The sequence below is a fragment of the Arachis ipaensis genome, chromosome B01 (genome assembly GCF_000816755.2).
Source record: "Arachis ipaensis cultivar K30076 chromosome B01, Araip1.1, whole genome shotgun sequence".
Lineage (NCBI taxonomy): Eukaryota > Viridiplantae > Streptophyta > Magnoliopsida > Fabales > Fabaceae > Arachis > Arachis ipaensis.
This window is the reverse complement of record NC_029785.2, coordinates 123,097,347-123,116,343: the sequence shown is the minus strand read 5'-3', so window position 1 is coordinate 123,116,343 and position 18,997 is coordinate 123,097,347. Positions and strand designations below refer to the sequence as shown.

Genomic DNA, 18,997 nt, shown 5'->3' with positions numbered 1-18,997 from the left:
TAATTTTAATTTTTTTTTTCAAGAAAGTTTGTGGGGGCAAATGTCCCCTCTATTTTCTTCTTAGGTTCGTGCCTGATATAAGGTGGATCGTGTTGTTAAAAAGTTTAGTGGTTTGCAACACATCTTACTACACCAATGAATGTAAATGAAATGCACGTTCACGATGATCGATTTGAGGACTTTTTGAAGGATTGGTATGATATGTGACATGTTCGGGGTAACATTTAGTGGGTGTATTTAGTGTTGGTTGGCTTAGGTGACCACCAGGATCACATTGTTAGACGCATACCTGATGATCTACCTATTTACAAGTCTCGAACGCTGTTGTTTTCAATTTATTATGATGGAGAAATAGTATTAGATTATAACAGATCTATTGTATTTAATTTTGCTCAACTGATATTTATTTACATGCCAACTCAAGAGAGATTAGGGATGGCAAATTGGCAATGAGACTCCATAGAGGCGAAAACTCCTCCCATCTAATGACGGATCCAAAAAATTTTGTCAGTGGGGGTAATGCATATATGACAATAATTTTTATAATTATATTTTATTATTGTAAAATATAATTCATTTCAAATTATCTAACGAATAAATTTAAGCACTAAAATATTAAGTTAAATAGGTTTTATATTTTCTTTCCATTGTCAATACAATCAAATGTTTTTCTTTTTATATATGTTATTAAATAATCATTTAAAAATTCATCTCTCCTAAGATTATGAAATCAATTCTTTATAATATTTATAGCTGAAAATTTTTTTTTAACTAATATTATTATTGGCAAACCTAAAACTAATTTAAAAAAATATCAATAAAAAAATAATATTCTTTTAAATTTTAATCAATTTCTGTAAAAATATTTTTTTTATTTTAAAAACTAAGTCATTTGATTTCAGACAACGTTTTTTTTTTGTTTTATTTTCAATTTATTTTATTTTTGGTTTTTCTTCAACAATTGATTAGATTTTAAAATTTTGCTACAAATTTTGATATAGGCAATTTATAAGAAAAATCTTTTGGTAATATTTATTTACATAAACATACTAAAAGTCTAAAATTATTTAGATATTAATTTTTATTAATATTAAGCAAACTAAATATATTTTTTATGGATAATTTTTAATCTTTTATAATAAAAAAGTATTTAATAGAGTCCAATTTTGGCTCTTCATTAATTTATTTAATTTTTTTAATTTGTTAAGCACCGAATTAACAAATAAAAAATAATTTTATTTTAACATTATCTGAATATATCCACTTTTAATAATAATATATTTATCTACTAAAATTGAATTGATATGCTCTATATTAGTGCTTTAATATATTTATTATTGATTAATGTTTATATTTTGTGTCTTTTTTTTTTCATTCCTATATACCGAAAAGTGTGAACTCAAAATAAAAATTTACTGGGGTCAAATTTATTTATTAAGTGGAGGCAAATATAATTTTTTTTTCTATGTTCTACATGAAACTTTATAAAAATTCAGTAATAGCATTTGCTCTCACATAGTTGAATGTAGATCCATTTCTGCGGCCCCATCCCGTTCCCGTTTAGTAAAACGCCTTCCATCCCCACCCATCTTTGTTATAGATCCCTATTTTTTTTTTCTCACAGGGAAGCAGATACTCACGGATATTCTTGAATATAAAGCTTTAAAAAAATTAATACAGTCATAATAAAATCTAATACAATTCAACTAAATGTATCAAATTAAAACACAATTCAAATACAAATTTAACACAATTAATATACACATAAAATCTCCAACATACAAATTAAAATAAAATAGAAAAGCTTCTAACAAAACAATATAACAATTCATGGTGGTTGATCATAGCTGGGTAATAATACTCCCTTTTTTGTAATGACACAAATTTAAATAATTAGCTATTGCAAATGAGAAACTCTTGGGGTCAGCAGCTTTTAGTATATTTTGTCATCATTTGACCAGCACAAATACTAAATTATCTTTAACAAATAAATTTTACTAATTTATGTGTGTAAATTCTGAAAAATATGGATACAAATTGTATTGATTCATCTGTATAAACTTTGATAAATATAAGTACAAACTATATGCTTATTGTGTGCAAAACCCCTATAAATACGAGTGCTGTTACCTAGACTTTTTTTATTAGTTTAATGTTGATGGTAATTAATTATAGTAGGAGTACATAAGGAGTATATAAGGTTAATCACAAAATATTTTTTTTAGTTTTCTATTTTCTTTCATTTGAAATTTTTAAAATGAAAAGAACCAATTTTTCTTCCTCTCTCAACTTTTACTCTTCCTCTCTCTTCTGGTTCGTCAAACCATTAACATCACAGCTTGAATAGTTTAGGACGTGAGATTTTCTTCATGGTGTGATGAGCATGGAGAGCAACCAAGTTGTGAATCGAATTAAAAAGTTGTGAATTGTCAATAGTTGCCAATGACGTCGTTTTCTTTCTTTCCCTTATTTTTTCTTCGACATTTTCTTTTCTCCTTTTTTAATTCTTCCTTCAAACTCATTCAATAGAGTTTTATGAGATGCTATTTCGCAAGATTCTTTCTTGGTGAACATAGCTGTTCTGATCAACGAGTTGGAAGGAAGAATATCTAAATCTTTATTACTCTGTGATTCATTGATTTTTCAAAATGGCGGACATAGTAAACAAATCTTCGAGTGGTGATTTTGATGACCAGAGCAATGCCAATCTCCTCCATCAACTCACGAATCTTCCATCTCAAATTTCGAAGAGCAACACAAGTCCAATTCAAGATCAATCAAACCATTATTTTTTTCCCTAAAGAAAATCTAGGTAGTAGAAGTTGTAGAGTTACAATGGTATGCTCTCATTGTAACAAGCAAGGCTACACAGAAGATGTGTGCTATAAGAAACATAGGTATTCCTCATATTTTTAGCAATGGCAGCAACATAACGCCACAATCAATCACGTGATCATTGAGGAGTATGATAATATACTTAGTGACAAACAATCTCAACTCACTTGTCTCAAAGAGAACACTGAAAAATCAAGATCTGAGTTCACTCCAAAGCAAAGATTTGCCTTATCAGAGTTGATCAAAGACAAAAGTGTGCAGCAATAGCCTCATAATGCAAACCAAATTTTGACTAATTCTATTCAGACATCCACTCCAGGTAAAACCATTGCATTGCGTTTTAATGCAAGAATGATAAGCATTATCACTCTAAAATCTGCACTATGGGTCATTGACTCTGGTGCAATAGATTATGTAACTTTCAACTTAAAAGATTTTGCAAGCTTTCATAATATTGCTTCAATCAATGTGATATTGTCAAATGAGACCAAAATTGTTAGCACCATCTTTAATCACACTCTACAAACTTTTTTCTCAAAAATTTTTTTACATTCCTTCTTTTGATTTTAAACTGATCTCTATGTCAAAATTAACCTCAAACTTACATTGTCAATGGTTAATCAATGATAAGTGTTGTGAGATACAAGATCGATCCACATCAAAGATGATTGATATTGCTAAGTGTAGAGAAGGGTTATATACAATGAGTAGAGAATCAGAATTCTCTCACTTTCTCCCTCCTCCAACAAAGCAAGCTTTATTGGCGGCAACTACGACTACTACTCATCCCACAACATCTTCACACACTGAGCACAATAACATTTGGTGTCTTAGATTAGGACACATACCCATGCATAAACTGATTTTACTGAAGAAATATTATCCTTTTATAGATTGTATTGCTTCAAAACTTCATTGTGACTCATGTCGTTTTACAAAACAAAAGAAATTATCTTTTGATCTTAGTACAACTAAAATAAAAGATTGTTGACTTAGTTCATATGGATATTTGGGATTCCATTTCTGCCCCTTTCAATGAAGGACATAGGTATTTTTTTTACTGTGGTGGATGGCAAGAGCAGATTCACTTGAATTTTTTTTATGAAAATCAAATCTAAGGCATCACAATTGGTTATTAATTTTGTGAATGTTGTCAGAGTAAAATTTGAAAAACAAGTGTATACAGACTAAAAATGGGCCATAATTCACTCTAAAATCTTTTTTTGCATCAACTGGCATTTTACATCAAACTTCTTGTGTAAAAATACCAAAGCAAAACGGGATTGTAGAGCAAAAACACCAGCACATTTTAGGTGTTTTGTTATTTCAATCAGGAATTTCACATTCTTTTTGGCAATATGCAGTTGCTCACGCTATTCACCTAATTAATAGGCTGCCCAGCACTAAACTGGATAATGCTAGTCCTTATAAACTTCTGTATGGTAACTTTCCTAACTTTTTATATTTGAGAGTATTTGGTTCTCTTGCATATGCCTCTACATTAACAAATTCAAGAACAAAAGTAGACCCAAGAGTCAGAAAAATAGCTTTTCTCGATTTTAAACTAGGAACAAAGAGTTTTCAACTTATTGATTTAAAATCAAAAGAATTTTTTATATTTAGAAATGTAACTTTTTATGAAACTCATTTTTCATTTTTATATTCCACTAGCACTGACATTTCTGTGGTACCCACTTGTACTCCACAATGCATTGATCTTTTTCAATATAATACACCATCCACACATCATTTTCAATCACTCACACATACCACATTCACAGATTTAAATGAACATTTCTCAAGTTCAATACACTCATCAATTTTCTGACACACCATTGCACCCATCATCATACCACACACTAACAATGCACCTGCATCACAAAACTATGACATCACAAACGACTGCATCACTAGAAAATTTGAAAGAGTCAAGAAATTGCCTACTTATTTGAAGGACTACCATTGTATGATAACCCACACAACTCACTCTAGCAACTTAGCCAGCTCTAGCTCTTTGTATCTTATCTCACAACACTTGTCATATAATAAACTAACTCCAAAATATAAGTCCATTTCTCTAGCCATCACCTCAAATTCGGAACATAGCACTTATGAGGAAGTGACTGCACATGAATATTGGAGAAAGGCAATACAAGCTGAATTGACAACTCTAGATCAGAACAAAACTTGGTGTCTCACTAAACTCCTAAAAGGCAAGAAGGTTGTGAGTTGAAAATGAATTTTTCGAGTAAAATTCAATTCCGATGGCACCATAGAAAGGCACAAAGCGAGGCTAGTTACAAAAGAATTCACTCAAGTGCAAAGAGTAGATTATGGTGATAATTTTAGTCCAGTTGTCGAAATGACTACTTTACGAGTAATGTTAGTATTAGCAGCGGCAAAGAAATGACATTTGAAACAGCTGGACGTCAATACTACCTTCTTTCACGGAGATTTAGACAAGAAAGTTTATATGAGGATACCACCCGGTTTGGCTATGTCACAACCAGGTTTGGTTTGTAATTTGCAAAAGTCTCTATATGGGATTAAGCAAGTAAGCAGACAATGGAACTTTAAGCTATAATATAATTATATTTCAATTTTATTTTCAATTACAATTAGAGGATGTCATGTTATAAATTTTGATTGCCAAATTTTAAAATTTGTAATTAGTCATAGATAATGATATATAAGAGCAATTTAGTCCTTCAACTTGCACGTGAACTTCAATTTAGTTCCTGAAATTTCGATTGTCTTTATTTAGTCCTCAAACTTTGTGAAAGTGACTCACGTTAGTCCCTAGACTAATTTTTGATGCACAAATATTAACAGAACGCTGACATGGATAGTCAAATACCATGTTAGAGTCTATAAAATGACGTCGTTTTTATTTTGGCATTCCAATAATCTAAAAAAATATCGTAAGTGGTATTTATTGACACTTTTTCTTCTAAAACAAGTGTTCCGGCATCATTTTGGACTATTTAGGGTGTGTTTGGGAAACTCGTTGGAAGGAAAGAAGTACGTTTAGACTTCTTGAAAGCTTCAACTTTTGGTTTGGCAAAATTTTTTTCCATGAACGCAGAAGTGATTCTGCTGCCAAAACCAACGTTTACAAGAAGCAACTATTTTTAGCTTCTGCGTTTTCCTAACGAGCTTTTTAGCCATGATACTAACTATTTATTTATCTTTTACCAACTTTATCCTTCATGTATGTTATTATATTATTTATTAAATTCTTGTTATTTCTATTTATATGAGCTATATTTTTTTATTATTTATTTTTTTTTTATTTTTTTTCAACTGTTTGTTTGATATTATACACTTTTATAATTGTGATTTTTGTGTATTATGTTTGTTATTATTTTTTTATAATATGATTATTGATTCTGTTAGGTAAAGTAAATTAAACAAAAAATTAACTGTAAATAATAATAATAATTTTTATATGTTATTTTTATTTTAGTAAGTAAATATTAATTTTATTATAAAATTAACTAATAAGATTTATTTAAATATCTAAATTAAAATTATAGGATAATATAAAAAAATTATTTAAGTTGAGGTTATTTTAGTAATTTTTTATCTAAAAGTGATTTTGAATGGTATAAGCCAAACAACATTTATTTTATTATAATCAATTTTGATACAAAAATTACCAAACATAAATCACTTTAATACAAACTTACTTTTTATCAAAATCAAGTTTGCAAAATCAATTTTATACAAACTCCCGTTTACAAACTGTAATCCAAACACACACTTAAGCGTTAAAACAAAAATGACGTCGTTTTCAAGTTTCAGCATGACATTTGGTTGTCCATGTCATCACTTCATTAACGTTTTTGTGCCGAAATTATCCCTACTAACTAACGTGAATCACGTTTATAAAGTTTGGAGACTAAAGAAAGATAATTAAAACTTCAGGTACTAAATTGAGACTCGCGTACAAGTTTAAGGACCAAATTAAGTATGAGAGAGAGAGAGTGAGAGAGAGAGAGATTTAATTTCAATTATAATAAAGAAAAGGCATGTGGCACATTATAGTTATATTTTAATATTTTAATTTTAATTGCAATTAGATGATGTTATGTGCACATTTTGATTGTTAAATTTATAATTAGTTATTGATATTGATAATGATATATAAGAAAGGTAAAGTAGGTAAAGGAATGAGATAGAAAAAGAAAGAAAAAAGAGGGGAGAACTCATTAATTTAAAAAATAATATTTAATTTCAATTATAATAAAGAAATAATATATGGTATATTTTAATTGTATAACTAGTAATATATAACAAAATAATAGATTTTAGACTAATAAAGTAGTAATTAATTTTGGTAGTTTATTTTAATGTACAACTGATATGATTGATTAAATAAATATTCTCAAGTGCCAAGTCAATATTTACATGACATATTTGGAATATTTTATTTGTATTGAAAAATTTACAAATATTTTGTGTTTTCCTTTTTATTTTATGTAATTCTGCAATATTTTTTATTGGGCCTGGAAAATTGTATATGACTCAAATGATGTACGAATGTGACAAAAAAAGTGAAAAAACCATCCTCCTAGTGGGCCGAAACGCAAGATGGAGAATGACAAATAGCTTGGCTGGAACGCCCTTTTGTACCCTCTAACAACAACTTCACAAAAAGGTAAAAAAGGGTTCATCTTTTTTTGTGAGGACTGAGGAGGGAGGGGGCAATGGTGCTGCTCTGAGAATTGGAAAATCTCCATTTTTGAAGCAATAGAGCTGCATTTAAATTTGGACTAAAGTAGTGATAATGGGCTAAAAAAAGCCCAACTCTGCCAAAATTTGTAACAGAAGCCCACATATGCCAATGGAGATTGCCATCATTCATCAGCAACCTGGAGTGGAGGGGAACAGGGCTCTCTGCTCTCTTTCAAATTTCAATATTCCTTCCCAATCAGAGATCTCTCTGTTCGCAGCGCAATGGCCAATTCACTCAGAAAACAAATCACCCATGTCATTTTCGACATGGACGGTCTCTTGCTTGGTACCTCTCTCTACTATACACTACTCGTATGTGATACTCTCCAGTCTCCATTTGTCTCCAGCTTCGTTCACTCTTATTACTTGCATAAGTCACGCATTCAACAACTGCATTTTATGATTATGATGGAGAATTACGCTTTTTTGCAGACACGGAAAAGTTCTACACTGAGGTTCAGGAAAAGATACTAGCCAGATACAACAAAACTTTCGATTGGAGCCTCAAGGCCAAGATGATGGGAAGGAAAGCAATAGAAGCTGCTAGGATCTTCGTTGAAGAGAGTGGAATTAGCGATTCTCTTAGCGCCGAGCAGTTTTTGGTTGAGAGAGAGGAGATGCTTCAGGAATTGTTCCCAACAAGTGAGCTCATGCCAGGTATACTTTGAAAACTAGGATTCTTGAATTGCCATTTAAGATCATTAGAGCTCTGCTGTCAAGGGTTACTCAGTTTTCTGTTTTCATGTTATAGGTGCTGATCGTTTACTCAGACATTTAAATGCAAAAGGAGTTCCGATTGCCTTGGCAACTGGGTATGTTTTTCTGATTCTTGTCGTTTTTGTTTTCATGTTTAAAGAAGCGATTGTTTTCTGTCATGCATCTATTTGGAAGGAGTATTGAAATTTAATGTACAGTTCTCTCAAGCGACACTTTGAATTGAAAACTCAAAGACATGGTGAACTCTTTGCTTTGATGCATCATGTTGTTCTTGGTGATGATCCTGAAGTTAAACAAGGCAAACCATCTCCAGATGTATTTCTTGCAGCAGCCAAGAGATTTGAGGTATACCAATTACCATGTTATGAATACCTAACAATTACCAGATCACAAAAATGACTGCAGATTGAATGGTTACAATTGACTTTCCTTTTTCCTAATCTGAACTTGGTGTTGGGGATTCGCTTTTTTAGTTGTTTTATTTCAAAATCTGTAGTTAGTAGTCGTATATGGTGATGTTGTAGTTAATGTTCAGCTGGTCAACAGGGTGGACCGTTAGATCCTTCCAACATTCTTGTTTTTGAAGATGCACCTTCAGGAGTTCTTGCAGCTAAAAATGCTGGGATGTAAGTAGATTGAGCCATTGAAAAATATCCCTGTTCTTTTCTTATATTTTCATTTTTCATCTAAATAAATTTTGTTTTCAAAACCATTTGCCGATGTTTAATAGAATAGATATAAGTTGATAGATTTATCAGTTCCATATGTCGGATTATCGCTTGCTTAGCATACACGTCTTATATCAGTGGTCTGGGATGATTCAAATTTATACTTTATATGTTGGAAAAGTTCTTCATCCTAACAGTTATTACAGATTGCGTCTTTGTAATGACTTTATGTCACTTTAAATTAGGATCATATCTTTCTCTGCCTCTTTCTCTAATCTCTAGTATAGACATACACGACACCATTGTGCAATATGTTTAGTATGTCCTAGGAGTGAAAACTATGAATTGTAAATATTAGTGTTCAGAAGCAAGTTAGCGGATGTCACTTCCACCATCTTTTATATTCTAATGATGGCTTAAGTTTGAGTGAAAACTAAGCTAATTTTTAGAGGCAGCTGATAAGTTCTGCCAACCAGATGCAGTCACTGAAAAAATGGATCTGTTGAGTCTGATAGATCGTCCCAACTGTTCTGTTATCAAAGTAGGAATCTGTTATTATTTACCTAATTATGAATTGATTTCTTACCTATAAATATTCCAAGAACTGAAATCCTCCTCATTTGTTAGCTCTGAAAGTTTGAGGTGGCTAATGGCTTGCATGGTATTGTTGGAATTTCAAGCAGGATAATCTCTAATATTTTAAAAATTATGTTACGCTATTTAGTTTCAAAAGTTAAGAACTTAGTACTAAATCTAAGTCTACCTCATGAGCAGGCTAATAATATCATTTGAAAAATGAAAAGCAAAGTGATCAAATCAAACCTCATGCTTAACAGAAAATGGATATAAAATTTTGTCTGATGGTAATATAGCATTCAATGTGATACGGGTACCTCTGAACGCTATGTAATGATGATGGTGTTTACTTGTTCCTATATATTGCCTAAATCAATATCCAGTTGCATGTTGTTTCGATAAATATAGATACATTGTGCAATTTGATGTAGTAGTAGAGATTTAAATTTATTCTTGATGTTGATCTCTTTCTGTTACGTGCAGGTCTGTTGTTATGGTTCCGGATCCAAGACTGGACAAGTCTTTTCATGATATAGCAGATCTGGTCTTAAACTCATTGATGGATTTCAACCCTAGTGAATGGGGTTTACCACCCTTCTAAGATAATGGAAGCTCAAGTTAAACATCCAGTTGCCGTACAGTTTCCACTGCGGTAAGAGAAAAGCTGGCACCACCTATGTACAACTATATTTATGACTCGTTAATCCATTTCCATAGAATTTCAGTTTCTTTCTCTTTTTTTTTTTTTTTGCTGCATTGTCAGCTATTACATTGTTTGACGTTCATATTCTGTGTTCTTGATAATATGTTATAAAATAATTGTTGGTTTGATAATTACTTTGGTATATTTAAATTTTAAATACAATTTATTTGTTTTGATAAAAACGATGACTATTTTGAAATAAAATAAATGATTGATATATTTTGAGAGAATAACGAATGCTCTGCTTGTTGGAAACATTTCCAACTTGGTAATTATTGTAACTTTATTGGCTTTTTGTTGGTTTTTATAGGACATAAGAAATAAGAACCTCATTTATGTTCCTTTAAACTCAGTTGTCTTGTTTGGAGCTTTTAAATAAACACTACTTTATTACTAATAATCCCTGTGTTCCAATTTAGTAGCTAAGTCATTTGGAGTGGAGGTTGACATGCACTAACATCTCTATCATTAATTTTGTACAAAGATCAAAATTAGAAAACAGAAAATAAATCTTTTGAATAGCAGAAGGGGTATGTTATGCTATTAATTTTGTTCAATAGCAATTGGAATGTCATTGTTCTATTCACACATAAAGGCTTACTTGAACTATTCAAACTAAACAAGGATAATGTGGCTTTCCCCTTTCCCATTAATCATGTATATCAGATTCCCCATCCTTCTGTTTGCTTTTCAGTGTTCACTTAACTGTTGACTTGTTGGCAGTGGTCCTCTACAGTTATCTTCCTGTGGTCCATATTTATTGATTTAAATAAATTGGAGTAAGGATTTGCCCCTGGCCTGTTTGAAAGCTAATTTAGTAGTGGTTCACATGCACATGAACACAATATATGTTAGGTTCATTCGGAGATGTTTTAAGATACAAAGTAGAGCTAGTGATACAAAAATAATGAAAAAAAAAATTGTTTTAAAATAAATTATGTATATTTGTATCAAGATATTTTTAATTAAAATGTTTGTTTGAAAACGAACTAAATAATAATAGGGGAAATATTATATACTCTTACATCATACGTTTAATTCACGCTTTAAAAATATTTACAACTAATCATTTTAATTTACAATATTAAAAGTTATGTTAAAAAAAATTAAAAACACTAAGTTATAAACTACTTATTATATATACTGTGCATAATAAAATAAATATACTATAAGTTGCATGTAACAATCTTTTTATTAAATAGAGGAGTATGTGATTCTTATGCTTATTTGTTATAGGGAAGGGGAAATTAGAGAGATAGGGAAAGGGATATTTAGATTGAACCCTAAACTTCAATTGAATCTCTAGTTTTACTTGGTTCAATGACTAATCTATTTTTCAAAACCTCACAAGAAACATACTTTTTTTTAAATAAGTGGCAAAATAGGGAAATTATATTTTATTAAACGACTTCTGCATTTGAATTTTTTGTAGGGACATTTGAATAGTTATTTAGAAGGTATATGCAAAATTTTGGATTAAAATTTAATCTTCAAATATTTCTTTTATTTTAAAAAAATTGAGCATTCACATTATTAATTAGTAAAGCATATGAAATATAGTTCTAATAAAATAATAATTAATTAATTCTTCAGTGTAGCTAGAAATTTAGTTTTTATAGATAATCTACACAATACCAAGCCATTTACAACTCTGACCAATCTTGTGTTATTGGCGGCAATGAAATTTTAACATATACAGAGATCATATTTTAAAAAAAAAAATTCACATTGTTCTTAATGCTTATCATTTTATCAAAGTAAAAGCAGTCTTGAAATGAAATAAATATCATACGTGTCTTATTATAGATAAAATAAAATATATTTAAAAATAAATTTTATCATGTGATTTAAAAAATAAAAAATTTATATATGTACAATTTTAAAAAAAATTATAATAATCAAAATATATCTATAGCATGATGTATAAATATAGTCATAATTGACAAAGCGAGTATACAAGAGATATTTTTAATTTATATTTAACTTGTTTACAGATGTCATTCATCGAACTGTATATTAAGTTTGTATATTAAGTTTGAACAATTTTAAGGAGACCAAAATATCAAATGAAAATATTACAATAATAATAGCAAAAAAGAGTTTAAAAGTAACTATGAAATTATTAGAGAAATTCCACAATTATATTTAGCTTCTACCAATAATTAATAAAATTTAAATATATCTAAAATATAATTCTAATACTTATGATCAAACACACCCAAAAATATATTCCCTAGTGTATACACTATATCATATCAACAACATTACCTAAATTCAGTAATAAATTATAAAACTAAAAAAAATACTTACTTACATTATTAGAATAATTAACAATGAAAAGTTCATAACGATCAACATCTTTTATTTTAGGTCTCTTCGACATTGTTGGTTTCTTCTTGCCGGTGTAAGAAAGAGGTGACTGAAGTTCCTTTCTTTTTCTTGGAGGTTTGAAGAAGAGAATATTCAAAGTGAGATGAGAATATGTAAGAGTGAATATTCAATGATAAAAAGATGTGAAAAAGAGAGAACGAGTGATAGAGAGCAAAAATGAAGCGCGGTCCGCTATATGGGAGACATGTTGTCTGAATGACACAAATCAGACTATTAAATTACTCTCTTGTCAACTTGAATTGTTTGATTTACTCTTGGCTGTCATCTACAACGGCGTTAAACACCAAATTCTACAATAAGGCTACATTACACGATATTTAACTCTATTTCAAAATTAAAAAATGGTGGAGTGGTAATGCTTAAAAATTATGTTAAAATTGAATGCAAAATCTTAGCATGTTTTGCTATTAGTATGTTGTGATTGATTTAATTACATAGCTGAAAACAAATATTAAGCTAAAGAGACTTCGTACTCTTTGAATTTGATATTTTACAAACAACTCATTTACCTTATGAACATTCATAATTTTAAGATAAATTGTCTCAATTGTCTCAATTTATTTATTTTTCAAGTGATATTATTAAGTATGATTTCTTAAGTTCTTATTATACATTTTTAAGAAAGATTAAATAAAAATATATAAGAACAAATATTATATAATAAACAATCACACTTCATAATATCATTTAAACAAAAAATTGATTAATCAATTTTTACAATCTTCAACTTCCTCCTTTTTAGATTATTGCATCATCTCATTGGGTTGCTTCTTCCTCTCTAGTCTTTTTACCTCGTTACTTTCCCTTTCTAATTATATATTATACTAATGTAAGACTTGTGCGTAGACAAATGTTAATTCATTATAAAATTTTGTTAATTCTTATTCATTGATACTAATAGTTGTTGCTTTTAATTTAGAAAAGTCTTCCTATATAAAAATTTATTGTAGAGTGTATAAGATTATTTCATCATCTACTCTTTAGAGGCTGAATAATATTATTTTTCTAGCCCATATATATTAACAGAATCTCCTTAAACATGAAACCTATTATATTTGTGTGTTTAAATAAATATTGTTACACTGTGTTGCTGTTATACAATTCAAAAAATTAAAACTTTAAATGAAAATAGTTTATATTAAAGTTACAAAAATAACGAATACTAAGTGACATTTAGTTATATTATTAGACCCTTAGTGTATGCTGGTTTATAAATCTATTTTATTTCTTATTTTCTTAATCTATGCGCAAATAAGCTCATATATAAATAACAAAATTTTTCGCAAATTGCATGAATTGTGGTTAATATTCTTTTATTATATTGATGTTTAATCTAGTTATAAAAAATAAGTATATAAAATTTAAAATGGTTAATATTAATTTGTATTTTTTTAATTATTTTTTTTAAATGAAGATATTTGGAACACATTTTAACTGATTTTAGAAAAATAAATAAGTAAACATGTGTTAGCAAGAGTGGGGGATATTCCACCTCACTAATAGGCTGCGATCAGATTCACAAAAAGGAAAATTAGTGAATTACTTTACATGGATACATCAACATTTTGAAGTTATGAGATTATGATTGTGCATTTACTTTCTTTTCTTTGATTTGATCTGCCTTCTTTCTGCAAAGTTGAATTGCCTCTCTATTCCAAAGGAGCAAAGTCATACTGCTAGTACCATCATAGACAATCACTTCAATCTTGTACCTATCATCCAACTCGTATTTTATAAGTTTTACTCTCTATTTGTTTTTATAGAGCTAATAATAGAATTCAAAATGAAATACAGTCTTCATATTATAGTGCTGTCCATTTAAAAAAAATTGTCATTTAGTGATAAGTTTTATTATCTAGTTTAAATACCTAACCTGATTGAGGCAATTCTTGCTGTGTCCACAATCCTTAAATTCATATCTTTTAATGGTAGAAGTTTTAATTTTTTTTTTTTGGGCACTTTCTACATACTTTGTAGAGCCAATCATTCTTTCCAGCATTGATAGAAATAATAGTTGCAGCAATCCAACATGCAGCTATCTATTTAGAACTCAATTAGGCACTTTAATCAATTTCTAACATTAACATATTTATATAAAAATAAATTAATTAGTGAATGCTTCCATTAGTTTACCTCTACAGCATTTAGGACCTCTTCAATGGTCTTCATTCCCACAGATCCCTGCTTCAGTTCATCAGCCGCAGACCAAGCTCTCTGAGTTGAAACTTGACTAATCTTAATTGAGTTTAGTGGTGCACCACTCAAGGGCCTACACAATTCAATGTAATATTGAATTTATAAAACTTTTGACCGATATTAAATGTGCTAGATACAAACTGGTTAAAGTTTAAACAAACAAACATGTTTTTAAAACTAACCACCTCTTTTAAATTCCTCTCAATGTGGATGTTGAAGATATAAAAGTGGCTTTAAACGGTGGTTTTGCCGTTTCACTGGGATGCTTTGAAATATTGCAGCACAACAATAAAAGATTCTACACTTTCTTTTTCAAGGTGTGGTTGGATTTGATCCACCATCTCCCCAAACAAAGTACACCCAATCCTGTTGTTCCTATTGAAAACATAAGGATGCATCATATTATTTTATAGTTTGAAAATATGTTTACACATATTAGTCAATTTTCCAAAATAGCACATACTCTAAGTCTTCTAACACAATAACCAGACGTTTGGTTTTCTTGTCTTTACTAGTAATTAAATCCTTGGGTTTTCCTTTTCAACTACTTTAGCAATCATATCTAAAGAGCAAGAACCATCAATAAATGATGACTATCAGTCTTAAAAAATAGATTTCGAACGAATTTCACACAACAACTTTTGAATCAGTATAAGTAATACTTACTAAACAGATATGTGTCGTCCAACCTTTCAGCATTTAACAAATTCGAAATAGACTTGAAACAGAATGCTTCAAGAGGGTAGCTTGGGATGTTTACATGCGTGACCATTGTCTGTTGAAAAAATATTAGTACCCAATTGCTATTGGTAGTCCTTGGCTTAAATTTGTTACCTGTAACTATGAAGTTACGCATAAGGTACATCTGGAACTCAAAGATATTGTCCCTCCACCTAGCAACAACACACTTGGGTATGGATCCATGAATCCTATCGTCCTAAAATTAGTGTAGACTCGAGAAATAAATATCAGTAAATTAAAAAATAAATACTTGCACAGTAACTGTTGTTCTTATGTGAGTGGCCGACTCCAAGGTATAGCTCGTTTTTCTTATGCTCGGACTCGCTTTTCCTTAGACAAGAAGGATGATACATCGATTTTCTCCAAGAATGACGACGATGGGCACCTGCAAAGGCACCTCGTGAGTCACTTGTATTTATAAAGTTGTTGTGTTTGGGACGGTTATAAGTATTTCCAAAACTGCTTTGCAGAGCTTTAGCTAATTATCTCGTAACTAATTGTGTTTTAGTGACTTTGTTTAGAGAGATTTGCGGAGAGATTCATGTGCTGATTTGGGTTGGCACATAGTTGTTTGATTTTATAAGATAAGTCCGTTAGGAGAGCAAAACACGTACTCTCCATGTACTCCTGATATAGCACGTGTTTATTTAGTTTTAACCATGTTCGGATTTATAGTTTTACCTGAGTCAAGTTATAGCCGATAGATCACAGCCCCCAAACTTGACATGTGAAAGTTTTCAATTAAACAGGTTGAGCTTCTAACCTATAAATCGGAATTGTGATTATAGCAGCCCCCAAGCTCAACTTGTTGGATTGAGAAAGAAAGAAAAAAGAAAAACATTGGTAGTGAAAAAGTTATATTGAAAGATTGTGAACGATCGAAGAACAGATGAAACAGATAAACAAATAAATAAATAAAGATGGATAAAAAAGATTAGAAAGTGATATAGTTATGTCTGTCTATAAATTGGTTATGCAATGAGTGATAGTCCCCAAAGTTAGTTAGTCGACATGTATTCAAAAACAACTGAATGATAAGAGTTGTTCGATCAATGTAGTTGTGTGGGGATACTTTTCTGTTTAAAAATAATTTTTCATGGCATGCATATAGTATTTGATTAACGCGAACTGAAAAGTTCGAAAATATGTATTCGGAATCGATTGTATGATCATAGTATATAATGATCGATTGTCTTGAGAATTTTTTCAACCCACAACAAGTTATTGATGAATTTCTTGCCCAAAGCAATTAATTATTGAATATTGAGTGAATAATAAAGATTTGTAACATAAATAAAATGGGTTGAAAGTAAAATACATAAATTATTGTAAAATAGAAAAATAAAAAGGATGAGCCAATCACCATATATCAAGTAACGATGATTGCTAATTGAGATAATTGCTAATTGAGTTTGTTTTTTGATCAGTAAAAAAAAGTCATTTTTGTCGGATTGATTAATAGCCAATTTTATTTTCGGATGGATGGATTGATTGATTTTGATATATGAATGATAAAATATATACATAATGTGAAGCAATTCGAATATATAGAGTAGTAGATACTTCATAAGAAGTTATGATATATTGAAATTTGACATAAAAATTTATATGAGCAAATTAGATCATGCATATACATGATTTTACCGAAATAGAAATGTCAACCTCGACTTATAGGTCAAAGTTCATAAGTTATAACTCGGTCTGAGTTGATGAAGGAGGAGGTGAAATTCGCTCATGAGCTATGATTGAGGTCCTACAAAAAAAAATAACAAGTGAAAAAAAAATGTGGGACAACATTAAAGTTAGGCCTTTATTTTTGTATATTTGGATTAGATAAGTTCTAATTTATGATACTATGAATGATAATGACAATTTCATCTACGAAAATTTTGGCTGAGTATAATGAAAAAGTAATATAGCAGTAGTCGTATAAGTAGTAGTTTTAGTTTAGTATCACCTAATTGGATGAGATCTTGTTAAAATTTTATAAATTTTCAATAGATAGCAAAATACATAAATAAAAGTTTTGGAGTAATTGTCCTACAATAATATATAGCAACCAAGTTTTTTAATTTTAGGCATTTGAATTATAAAATTAAGTGATTAATCATTCTCATAAGTTGAAGGTAAAAAATTAAAGACACATCAAATATGTCCTATTCCAATCATCAATATATTAAGAAGAAATTTTGTTAAATAGATCGAAAAAATAAACTAAGAAACTCATAGAAAGGTAAAGGAGTAAGTCCTTTCGCATATAACATTTTTTGCATAATTCATCAAACTAATAGCATCAATATCTTCACAAGTTGATTTTGAATCCCTATTTGTGCTGACATTATAAATACATATTTTGAATTTATTGGCTAAAGTTAAAACTAAGTTCCGTCATTCCGAATAATTGAAGAAAATAAAAAAAAACATGAATAAGACAGCATGAGCATTGAGTAATTAGGATGCAGTTGAAGAACAAGCAATAATTACTAATAATAACAATATAAACAATAAACAGAGAAGTTTTCAATAATACATGAAAAGAATTGAAAAAGAATAAGAAAAAATGTAACTTATTAACGTGTCAATAGAAATAAGTATTATGCTGTTTTGCTAAAAACCAATAAGAAAGTGTCGTTACCATTGTAAGCTACTTAAAATTTTATTGTCAGTAACATAAGAAGAAAAAAGAGGAATCGGCATAAGAATAAATACTGTGAATAGAGCAGAGCAATGTAAAATAAGAAATAAAGCAAATACTCATTTACAAGTAATACGTGAATTTAAAATGAATATAAAAAGATTCACTATTACTAAAAGGATAGAATAAATGATAAATTTTTGAAAATTTGTTCAAAAATATTGTAAAAAATTGTTAAATTTAGTTAAAAAATTCGAACATAACTCCAACTTTATGAATTTCAGTGGAGCAGAAATTAGTTTAGTCGGCCAGCAGAAATTAGTTTACTCGGCCCCTTTTCTTGTTTCCCTCGTTTTTTACTCCCGTTCGGCCATTTTCTTTACCTCCACTTGGAGGGTGATGTTCATTGCCACCGTTCATCATGAGTAGGTGGGGGAACAACATCATCCGCCATGGAGCTGCAAAATAATATCAAAAGGTTGTTGTGGGATTATTAATTTAGTCCCACGGTGGGCGTCAAATGTTCTTGTGTGAGTGGCTCTTGTTTCCCTCGTTTTTACTTCCGTTCGGCCATTTTCTTTACCTCCACTTGGAGGGTGATGTTCATTGCCACCGAGTAGGTGGGGAACAACATCATCCACCATGGAGCTGCAAAATAATATCAAAAGGTTGTTGTGGGATTATTAATTTCGTCCCTACGGTGGGCGCCAAATGTTCTTGTGTGAGTGGCCGACTCCAAGGTATAGCTCGTTTTTTTTATGCTTGGACTCACTTTTCCTTAGACAAGAAGGATGATAC

General features: G+C 30.0%; 1 protein-coding gene across 2 annotated transcripts; it reads left to right on the top strand.

The window, feature by feature from the left end:
* Window positions 7,689–10,258, top strand: LOC107619472 ((DL)-glycerol-3-phosphatase 2). 2 transcript variants are annotated; one of them, XM_016321780.2, is made up of 6 exons: window positions 7,689–7,858; window positions 8,005–8,229; window positions 8,324–8,384; window positions 8,487–8,634; window positions 8,814–8,915; window positions 10,017–10,252. In XM_016321780.2, the coding sequence occupies exons 1-5, from the start codon at window positions 7,795–7,797 to the stop codon at window positions 8,871–8,873; spliced, it is 558 nt and encodes a 185-aa protein (XP_016177266.1). In that variant the 5' UTR covers window positions 7,689–7,794; the 3' UTR covers window positions 8,874–8,915; window positions 10,017–10,252. The 2 variants fall into 2 exon arrangements, with proteins under 2 accessions (XP_016177266.1, XP_016177259.1); XM_016321773.2 differs by having other exon boundaries at window positions 7,691–7,858; window positions 8,836–8,915; window positions 10,017–10,258.

Excerpts from the sequence above, each read along its gene's own strand:
- LOC107619472 (XM_016321773.2), top strand. The coding sequence starts at position 7,795 with ATGGCCAATTCACTCAGAAAACAAATCACCCATGTCATTTTCGACATG. Across the intron at positions 8,230-8,323 it reads AACAAGTGAGCTCATGCCAG|GTGCTGATCGTTTACTCAGA; the intron begins GTATACTTTGAA and ends TTCATGTTATAG. Across the intron at positions 8,916-10,016 it reads GCAGCTAAAAATGCTGGGAT|GTCTGTTGTTATGGTTCCGG; the intron begins GTAAGTAGATTG and ends TGTTACGTGCAG.